The 11,664-nt window shown below is 41.1% G+C and overlaps 1 protein-coding gene across 2 annotated transcripts in view; it reads left to right on the top strand.

Annotated features, from left to right (window-relative positions):
* The window catches only part of adam19a (ADAM metallopeptidase domain 19a), a 186,145-nt gene that overhangs the window by 123,612 nt on the left and 50,869 nt on the right, over positions 1-11,664 (top strand). For both annotated transcript variants that reach the window (XM_076087223.1, XM_076087224.1), the window contains 4 exons: positions 6,669-6,852; positions 9,501-9,566; positions 10,177-10,248; positions 10,586-10,752. In XM_076087223.1, coding sequence (XP_075943338.1) covers positions 6,669-6,852; positions 9,501-9,566; positions 10,177-10,248; positions 10,586-10,752 — 489 coding nt within the window. The remainder of the gene's footprint in view (positions 1-6,668; positions 6,853-9,500; positions 9,567-10,176; positions 10,249-10,585; positions 10,753-11,664) is intronic.

The raw sequence follows: 11,664 nt of genomic DNA, 5'->3' as shown, positions 1-11,664 counted from the left end.
AGGTTTCAGCATTGACCCGTCTCCTTATCTGCCGTCCTCCAGCAGTTCTGAGTGTTTTCATTTTCTCTCCTGCCCCGCAGTTCCCAGCTCCTTTCCCCCGCTGGCTACTTTCATGCCATAACGAGATGTTTTGTATCGACTCGGGATGAATTACATGGTTCTAGGAGAAACTGATAAACAGCCTTGGACACATAATTACTTGTATAAAACTGTATTTTCTCAAAAGGCATTGCTCCAAGCTCAGCTGTGCCCAAAGCAGTGTGAATGAGCTCAATGGCAGCACAACTCCTCTCACATCAAATGTTTTTCTCTTTGTGTCTATTGTATCTACTCTGAAATAAACAGCAACTCTGACAGCAAGTTCACAGACAAGGTGAAATATGTTTCATACAATCTTCTAATGCATATAGAACCACAGCGAAGGAGCACAGTCATGTTGTTCCCCTTTTCTTTTTCTTTTCTCTCGTCTGTATTTGCATGTTAGTTATTGAGGTAATCCTAAAGTAACAAGAAGTAATTAGATTTCATTACTTTTCCAAAGTGATTTATAACTTGGATTCGGTTGCTGATTGTAATTGCATCAGATTGCATTTGTAAAGTGACCCTCCCATGTTATTCTTCACATCCACCAGTCCTCTGACTGTCCCACCATGAACACTTTGCTTAGTCACATACAAATACGTTCTGTATAGAATCAAAGGTTGTCTGTCTTTTGTTAATGTAAAACTATTGCTCAGTCAGCTTTTCTTTCTGCAATTGATTACAGAGGTATTGTGTTCTGTCACGGCACCATCGTTACGTTAGCAGCTGAACCCTGTTGATCACAGTGCTACACTTTATACTGATGACTCTTTCACACTCGTCATTACTCTGCATCACAAAGACTTCCTCATTGACAAGAAGGTATGATCACCTCACATCTCTCCTCACAATTCTTGTGATTACACCAACCAATCACTACTCAGCATTAGATTGTTTCAGGTTGAATGGAATGCAACTGCGCTCCAGTGAAATCCGTTCATTCACTTTAAAGCTTTCTCCTCTTGTTTTTCTAATGGCTCTCTCAATTCTTTTGTATTAATTATTTCTTGATAACGTTCGTCTGGTCTTATTTCTGTTGTTTTTGTAGACTTTTGGTTGTCTTATTATGAATCTTTATGTTATCACTGAAGATCTCAGAAAACACTGTGAGAGAGAGTACTCATTGTCAATGGTGCCAAAGGTTACATGTGTAGACACAACTAATATAAAATAGTAATAAAAGAAGAATATATGGCTATAACAATTAAAACAACAATAAATAATAATAAAAAGCTGTTTCTGTAGATTGTGAGTGGGGGCACAGGAATAAAGGACTGTTATCTGCGTAAAGATGGAAGTAACAATACAATGAAGAGGTTATATTGTTTCATACAAATGTAAAAATACAAATCATAAAAAAGTGAATAGATCCAAGAACAGAACCCTGGGGAACTCCCTTTGAAACTGTAACCTTAAAGAGAGACGAGCAGAGAGTGGACAACTGAACCAAAGGACTTTATTCAATCAATACAAAGAGCAGCGCAGTGTTTCAGTCATCAGAAACACTGCTATGCTTCGGCCTAAAGACAGACTGAAATGGAGATAGTTTGGCAAAATATTTCACTTAACATTAACAAGTGACTCAAGTATTTTGCCATGACAAGATCATTTTGATATTGGAAAATAATTATTGAAATCAGATTTGTTCACCGTTATGGAGAGGAAGAACATAGGCTTCCAGACTACAGGAATGATGCCTGAGGTGATGCTAGGAGAACAAATATGAGTGAGAAGAAAGCTGTGCTGAGGATTCCAGTTTGTCGTCAGCCGTTCATTTGTGCATAAATATTACATAAGGCTTCAGCTAGCATCCAACGGGAGACAAGAGATAAGCTACAGCACTGGTTTACTTCTGTATCGTTATAAAGGAAGGATGAGGCATGTGGACGGACAAATAGCTGACAGAAAACAGCAAAACGATGTGCAGATGTCACGGCTATCAGTGATCTGAGAATAGCCGTCCACAACAGAGGCAGTTAGACCTTTGCTGAAATCTTGTGTTGCTTTCACATTGTCGGAATCAATATTCAGCCATGACATTGAAAATAGTATAGATAATAGAGTATAGATATTCTATACACAACGTACTCACACAACACTGGTACTCTCTTAAACTCTCTCATGTTTCCACCACCGTCTACCGGTCAACTCTTACTTTTCCTTGAGACGGACTCTTGAGACAATAAAATGTTTCAGTTCTCTGTAGGGTCTTTCCATCATTTTATCAAACCATAGAAATAAAATGGGAGTAGAACGGACATTCCCGTTCAAATGAATGTAGCAGGCTGAGCGTCGACCATGTTTATGTGTACCATTGATGTTCCAACCGTTGTAGGGGGAGGACGTCCGTATCAACTAAACCACTAACGGACATTCGTGAAGGTTTTGCAATAATGAATAAAACCAGCAGTGGAGTAGTAAAGTTATGAAATGTAGAGAGCCAGAGTATATGAGTCAGTTCTAACAACTTGATGCTTCATCCACACACAAAGTGTAGGAAAGCACATTGCTATCACCAGAAGAGGGACAACTTTCTTCGGCTTATTTCCTCTTACCAGTGTAGCATTCAAGTGTGGTGGAATTAATAAGCTCAGCGGGCAGCTGACTAGTTAGCAAGGGTTAGGGTTAGGTTTTGTTAAATGCAGGTGTCCAGCAGCAGCGCTGGGTCTAACGATCCTTCACGCTTCGCAGAATGGACTAAGACGACACTTTAAGGTCCCACTGACATATATTGTCACCATAAGAACTACCAACAATGGCCATTTTCTTTTGTACTGGTCAAATGACAACCAAAAACCATGTCCATTCTGCTCCTGTTCTATTTCTATGTGTCAGACACTTCTCAATCCGAGCATGTGGCAAAGACAAGCAATTTTGATGGACATACATTGACGGTGAGGAATTGCCCCGAGAAATTACATTGCACCTCATTTTTGTGGCTGCCAGCTGCAGCACTCTCGCTCAATACTGGAGCAATTTCAAAGATTGTTGTTCCCATTACTCACTTTGACACAAAAACATGGAAAAAGTAGGGTTTAGGTTGAAAAATACCGAAGTTACCCTTTAAATCTTTGTCCATTCTGTGCACACAAATGGACAAAGTAAAAGTATTTATGTGCTTTGAAAAGTTACTGTGGATGTTGTGATATGTGTTGTCTGTTGTTATTCAATTCAGTTTAATGAAAGATGAAACTCAGAGTATTGTTCCTTTCCTTTAAGAGCTCAGAGGTCGGGGGACTTTTACCATCTACACCAGGGGTCTTCGACGTTTTTCAGGCCAAGGACCCCCAATCTGATAGAGAGATGGAGCAGGGACCCCCTACTATATATATTGTATAACATTGTGTTTTATATTAAACTGAGCCTAGTGCCATGTATAAACATACCTCTTTATTGTGCATTCAATACTAAGCTATTCAAATAATACACAGGTTCATATATTCATGTTTTTATTTTAAACATGTGCAAGGTACAGTGAGTAGGGAGGCCGTGTCACTGCAGTTCATAAACACACCTTGTCAGCTGATACCAAAGCCAATATCAACAGTCTGTCAATTGCATGATAATCATGCATACAAGATATTCACACTGATGTTTTCATTTTAAACATAAATGTTGAAACCAAAATGAGTGATGGCCTATTAGTGCCACTGCCATGCATAAAGATACCTGTTATCTTTCATACAATACTGAACTATTAAAATAATGGACACATTCATGTTTAGAAAAAAATCTATTTTTTAATTTTTTTTAAATTGTCTAATCAACCAAAAAGTTTGCGGACCCCCTGCAGTACCCCTAGGGAGCTCTAGATGCTCTCTTTGAGTTTTTGCAGGGTTAAACTCTCATGGTGAACTTCAGATGTCACGATAGTTATCTTTAGTGAGCAGTTTTTCTTTTAGGAGTCTGGTAGAGGGTTATGGGTCAGAAGGGAAGAGTCACCTATCAGAGGTCAGACACCATCTGGTATTGATGGATGAGGGTTTAGTGAGGGGGTGGAGTCAGTAGAAGATCTTCATAAGAATAGAAGTACAAGCATGTGTCTGAGGACGAGATGGATCCTCTCAGTGTCTCATACACACTTACACACATCGTTTGGATGCTTCCCCAGACAGTCATTGTTGCAGAATGGGACCTCTCTTTGCTGCTCTGCGTTGTCTTTGAAAACAAGTCTTTAGGCTGCACTGTTCATCATTAAGGCTTTTCTGTTAACAGCTTATAGAATGGGTGTTATCAGACGGCCCAAACTGCACCCAAAATATTGTGAAAGTGAAAGTTGAAAATTGAAAAACATATCTTTAGGTTTAGCGCAGGGTTGTGCTGTGTCACTTAATTGGCCCATTTGAGTGACACACCTTTGGTAGACCCATTTGATCATTGATTGGCCACCGCAGCGTGACGTCAGGTTGCGTTTCTCCATAAGTTGATTTGCGCTCTACCTACATTCAAATGGGAGTTCTGCCGTTTTCGCTGCAATGCACTGATTTGGTGTGAATGCTGCCTTGGAGGCAGCTCACGATAGCCTGGGTTATATATATGAATTATAGTGCATAACGTTTTGTAGGTATAAGTACAGTGTATCACAGTGAATGACAACAGCCTGTGTCTGCATATCTATCAAGTTGTAGCCCACAGCTAACTGACTCTATTGCAACATTATACTTCCTGTTTATGTCCATCATTGGAACTGTAGTTCACAAAGTTACAGCAGGATTATCCCCCAAATAAAAAGTAAGAACAAAAAAAAACAATTGGAGTGACAAAATATCCACCCATTAATATTATCTTTTTTTTCGATTTACCCTATCAATATTTAAATGATTAGAATTACAGTGTCATCTAGCCATTCTTATACAGATATTTGACCTGTGTTGAATGCCAGTTGACAGACAAGGGGTAGTTGTCCTGATTTCCTGATGAACACCAGGCTGTACTAACATGCTTAATGCTTTCGAGCCCTGTGACACTACTCCTTCACGAGCCCATTTCTCCAGACCATAATTCCTGCTTTGTAAAAGAAAACAAAAGCCCAAACAGACAATCAAATGTCCGAGGCTCCCGCTGTTGCTCTGACAACAGATGGCTGGAAGTCACGGACTCCACAAAGCTACCTGACTGTAACGACACAAATGGGCCGATGTCATTAATGTAGCGTCTCAGAAAGCAACGGCAGTGCAGCGGATCTCTGGCCTCCTCCAAAGATCAGCGAGAGTGACCTTCTCTCTGATCTCTGACAGCAGCCCACGTGTTAAAGACTAAACAGGAGCTGCTGCAGCTTCCTGTACACAAATTAATCCATCATTGTTCAAAGTAACAAAAGAACATACTTTATGATGGCATTTCTGCTTTTTTGCTGTATTGAACCGTGCCGTACCAAACCGTGGCACCACTGTATCGTATTAAACCGAACCGAGACTTTTGTGAACCGTTACACCCCTACTGAGTTTAACTAGTTTTTACAAAGTATAGGCAAAAGTGTTTATTTACATTCAATGGTGGGGCAACAATCTGGCGTCATAGAGAGGACCAAGACGTAATGAATCGTACAAGTGGAGACAATTTCGGCTCACAGTTTCAGACAGTCTTCCCTCACAAAAAGTGACAGAAGTAGTTTTAACACGTCCAAAGATCCAACCGATCTCTGCATGAAGGGATCCGTTTGTTGTCGGTACATCCGTGGAATACAATACAAGTTAATGCTAACTGCTTGTATAGTGTAATCATTTTCTGCAAAACATTGTTAGACATTTAACAGTGTTCACCACACGTCTTTGTCTCAGAAACCCAATCTGCTCTATTCAACACAAGAGAGCACAGCACACAATCCACGGTCCACAGTCCATGGAGGGGCTCAGTGCAGGAGTTGGAATCCAGTGGAAGAATGATGAGTTGTAATCTTCCCTGAGTCATGCAGTGGTAGTTGGCGAAAATTCACTGCTGCACCCTGCAATGTGTCCTCGCTCTGTTGTAGCCTTTGAGAGAAAAACCCCATTGGAAGAGCAATTTGAAAGTGCCTGAAGGGGGGGGAGAGCTACAGCGGGTAACCAAACAACTACAGAACAGGTGGCATTACGTCAGTGTAATGGGGGAACATGTGACACATGGATGAATGCAAGCAAGAACTCTTTAGAGGACAGTTCACTTATAGATCTTTTGAATTTAGAAATGCAATTGTAGGCTACAATAGTTTTTCTATTGATATGGAATGGTGATATAATATGTTTAATGTAATATGTATCTCAATTGTTTTATAACGTGCTAGGATTTATAATATCCGCTGGGTGATCAAAAAGTACATGCAAGAAAACCTAGAAAACAGTTGTTGCTGTGACGGACATTTCTGTGTTCACAGTAAATACTGCACTTCCGCACATTCTTAGATTTAACACGTCGTTATCAGCCATAACCGCTGTATGAGCGGCAGTGTGATCAGCTAGCCAGTGGGGAAACATTCGTATGATGAGTATTGAATGAAGTACTCTATTAGTATCGTCACTTTAAGGGTACTGGTATTTGTACTGGCATCGTACATTTTTTAACGATACCCAGCCCTAATTACTCCTTCCTGTCTATTTCCCTTCCCACAGGGGCCTGATATCCTTGAACTCCAGTGACACCTACTACCTGGAGCCAATCAGTGGTGTTGATCCTCTATACCATTCACTGTGGAGTGCAGAGGACCTGCCAATTAAAGGTGGACACTGTGGACACGGCCATCACACCACTCAGTCCAACCACATCTCCAACCTGCTCAGACAAGTTCATTCAAGGGTGAGTCTCGCACATTTCAACCACAATCATGAGGTTGTTTTCCTGATATAAAGATAAGTATTGCAGTGTGACAATACTATAATTTTCTCTTCGACACTTTAAAGCAGGGGTCTTCAACGTTTTTCAGGCCAAGGACCCCCAAACTGATAGAGATGGAGCAGGGACCCCCGACTATATATATTGTATGAAATTGTGTTTTATATTAAACTGGGCCTAGTACCATGAATACCTCTTTATTGTGCATTCAATACTAAGCTATTCAAATAACACACAGGTTCATATATTCATGTTTTTATTTTAAACATGTGCAAGGTACAGTGAGTAGGGAGGCCGTGCCACTGCAGTTTATAAACACACCTTGTCAGCTGATACCAATGTCAATATCAACATTGTCTGTCAATTGCATGATAATCATGCATACAAGATATTCAAACTGATGTTTTCATTTTAAACATAAATGCAGAAACGAAAATGAGTGATGGCCTATTAGTGCCACTGCCTTATCTTTCATACAATACTGAACTATTAAAATAATGGACACATTCATGTTTTAAAAAAATAAAATAATGAAATAAAATTGTCTAATCAACCAAAAATTTCGCGGACCCCCTAGGGGTCGCGGACCCCCTGTTGAAGACCTCTGCTTTAAAGGAACCGTCAACAAACTGGGAAATGTGTTTACTGTCTTGCTCAAACACAGACGAGAAGATCGATAACAATTTCAACTCTGTGCATCCAAAGACAAACACGGGGAAGAACGGAGTTCTTGACAAAGAACGACGGGTTCAGAGACTCGTCCCCAAATGCTCCCAGACACATATTCACATGTCAATAGCACAGTGCCATTTGAGGTGGCTGACTGAAACATAACTTATCAAGCTCAATGCCATGGTCAGATACATAGCTTAAAGATATGGTTCACGCAAAAGCAATATAAATGTATGTACTACTCAACGCCTAGAAAATGAAAGCATATCAGTGCAAGCAGACTTTGACAGAGGATGAACAAAAGACAGCAAAAAAGGTTATAAAACATCTGGGAAACCTTAAAATTCATCTGCTGCATTATTCAAATGTCTTGTATCCAGTCGTGGGCTCATGGAAATCCAAACACAACAATTTTCGCACAGCTTTTGCCAAACAAAGCCTTTCCTACAAGGGAGGATAATCTGAAAATGCTCCCATAAATGTGAGTACTATATACAATGTTTGTTGTTTTGGAGTGAAGTGTTCTTTTAGTTGTTCCTTCCTCCTCAGCTCATCAGCTGCACTATACCAAACAGCCCAGTGCTCAGTGTGTCTGGGATCTTCACAAGTCATCACAACCTTTGAGTGGGACCGTTCAGCTTTTGTGTTGTGTGTAGACAGAATTTCATTGAAAAGACACAAAAACAGTTGTGATTCATTCACTTCCTCTTATGTGATGGACTGAGTCACGATGTTTGGTTTGGTTTACTACCCAAAAATCCCCAAGCACATGAGAACATTTGGCTCTGCAGGTTTAATGGTCTTTGTCCTATGCAAACACAATATTGAATAGGTCTCGGTGCTATTTCAGGGCGCAAAATTGCTCTCGCTCCACCTGGAAATGGAGGGAATTATGGCTTTGAATTCACTTTTCAGGTCTGTGTAGGCCATGGCTATGAGTCAATTTCCTGTGATTTTATAGAGAAGAAGAACTTAACACAAGTCTAATTTGCTCAACTGCAGCCATAGATGATAAAAGGGCTCCTCAGTGGGCCCTTCTGCCTTCGTTTGTCTCCACTGCTGGGAGTCATTCTTTGGTTTTCCTTCTCATATTGATCATTTTCCAGTTTCCATTCTCAATCACTTTAAACTGTTAATCATCACCATCTTTCTCTACAGCCCTCTCAGCCCTCCACCAGGGCATCATCCTTTTCCCTTAGTCCTCTATCTTCCTCCCTCCTGCACCAGACCACTTGGCTCTCCCAATTCCCTCCACTGCCACCCATTAATCCTGGGTTGTTATGCAGAGGTGCCAGCCACCAGCAGGCTCCAGACCGAGTCCCAAGGCTTCCGCCACTATTTGCCTCTCAAACAAACAATGCAACGTGTGAATGTGTTGAATATGTGCCACTGATTCCCCGCCTATCCGCAATATTGGTGTTGAGTCCAGAGCGAGCCGAGGCACCAGTCTCCACGTAAATCAATGGGTTTTAATTACAGCAGAGCCTTTCTCTAATTGCTGTAATCAACTATTAGGAGGATGGAAAGCTAATGGTGGAGGCATATAAGGAGTCGTAAAGCTTTATAAACACAACAGCATAGATGGCGGGGAGGCTACTAGGCTTTTCACTCTTTATGTACCACTTTCAGACTGTGCCGTAGCAATATTTGATCCAGTTTTATAACATGCTATACTGACACCGCTACCTGCTCACCTGCATCAGTGTTTCATATTCCACATTTTATATATTCAGTATTTCCCCCAGAATTGTTATTTCTCTGCAGTATGACGACACTATGAATACATGCCCTCAGAGACAATCCTAAAACTGTTTTATTTATCAATTTTCCTCAATTCATTTAAAAAAAGTCAAAATATGTATAGTGTGTTGTATAATCTAGCAAATGAATCACACTGATGTCTTGTGCATGTTCCTACCCGCCTTTGTCTCTACTGTCAGGTTAAAAGGAACGTCTGGGGTACAACCAAGTACATGGAGCTGTACATAGTGGCTGACAACACACTGGTAAGCTGACAGTACCTCTTCACCGACCCCATCCAACTCCACAATAGAATATTTTTGCGTTCATCAGCGGGAGCGCCACTTTGGTCCCCTGACGTCAGTCAGCCATCAAATGACGCAGCAGGACGGAAACAGGATCCACATCTTAAACAATTATCTCATTCCAGCTGATGGAGCTCTTTCATACCGAGAGCTCTGAGCCGATGATAGTCACAGCGAGGCGGAAGCATGTGGAGACGAGGCGGAAGGATTTGTCTGCTTAATGGCATGTATTTAGGTGGAATCTAAAGGTGGAAGGGCTTTTAAATAGGCACTAAGCTGCAGTGATGACATGCTACATCTTCATAAAACCCAGTTAGGGTTTTGTTTTCTACATTAATGCCATGGTAACAGCACATTGTGACCAATAAGAGTGTGGTCCTCTACTCCTGTAATTGGTATAATTATGATAATGTAGCGGGGTAGAAGTGGTAGAGCAGCACCAGTTGGGTTATAGTTATGTTTTCATGGGTCATTAGTCTCTGCAGGGAATCGTCTCTCACATTTTATTTATTTTTCTGATCGCTGACCACATCCATGACACTAATACTCCCCTGTCTTCCCTGTCCCGCAGTTTAAACGGCAGAATAAGGACTATGAAAAGACCAAGGCGAGGATAATGGAAATTGCCAATTATGTGGATAAGGTAAGGCTGATGGGTTCTCCTGTTGCAGACTGCAGTTCTCCATTCAACAAGATAATAGATTAGTTGTACAGTCGGTGCAGATCTTGTTGTCATCTATTACTAATCAACTCTAAAGTTTGTTGACGTTCCAAATACATAATTATTGATTGAATAGTGTACACAAATATCTGCTGGTGTATGAAGCCTCATCGGGATTCAATCAAGGATGTCCTTCAATAGCTCTTAAGGGGAGATTGGGGGGGAAATTGCCTCGTGTGACCACACTGTGTTTTGTGATCTCAAGACAAGACTGTGTGTGTGCAGAAACATATTTGAAGTTGTTTTGTTGTGTGTTTAGTTCTACAGGGCTCTGAACATCCGCGTGCCTCTCATCGGCCTGGAGGTTTGGACCGATAGGGATCAGTGTATTGTCACCGAGGAGCCAAACGCCACCCTCTGGTCCTTCCTCCAGTGGAGACAGAAGCTGAAGTCCCGCAAGAAACACGACAACGCCCAGCTGCTGACGTGAGCAATGGACACTCACACACAATCACACCTAAGCTTCAGCGGCCATGTAACAAAGATTGTTCAGACACAGATCTGCCATGTACTCGGAACCCAGCTTTTAAATACACAACAATGTGGTTACACATGTACTCTAAGTTGGAAGAAAATATAGTTAAAGCCCACTTTCTCACCTGCAGTTTGAAAGGAAAAAAGAATAAAAAAAGAATTCTCACTTTTGCCAACAAGTTTGCTATATCAACTTAAAAGGTCAATGCTGTGTTGAAAATGCTGTGCAAAGTAACAGAGATCCACTAAGACACAGAGACAGAGAGAAATGGGAGATGGGGAGTTTCCTGCACACGACAGCAGAAAAAACCCTTCACCTGCACCCAACGCAGGATTCACCAAGAAATGCATGAAAAGCAACAAAAATAAAGACATTTTTCATGCAACCTTGGGCAGAATCAGGCTCTGGGTGGGCAGCCATCTACTTCAACCGGTTGAGTTCTGAGAGAGAGAGTTGCACAGCAACAACAACAATAGCACAACAGCTATGATAATATGAATAGGACTAATAACAATAGTAATAGTAGCTAAAGCTATAATAGAATGACAACAGTAATAGCAATAATAGCAGAAATAATAAATATGACTTATGACTATGACTACTAATGACAGCAGCAAAATTCTCAACCAGAAAAAAATGTTAAAAGGGAAAAAAATAAAGAAGCCATGTTAGTGCCATACAGATGGGGAGGGAGAGGAGGAGAGAGAAGCTCAGTGTATGCAAGTCCCCCAGCAGTCTAGGCCTATAGCAGTATATCTAGGGGCTGATCCGAGGCAAGCTTGAGCCAGCCCTAACTATAAACCTGAACCAGCCCTAACTATAAACCTGAGCCAGCCCTAACTATAAACCTGAACCAGCCCTAA

This window comes from Anarhichas minor, unplaced genomic scaffold (genome assembly GCF_050575085.1).
Source record: "Anarhichas minor isolate MPS153535 unplaced genomic scaffold, ASM5057508v1 ptg000009l, whole genome shotgun sequence".
NCBI lineage: Eukaryota > Metazoa > Chordata > Actinopteri > Perciformes > Anarhichadidae > Anarhichas > Anarhichas minor.
This window is presented reverse-complemented; position numbering and strand designations above follow the sequence as displayed.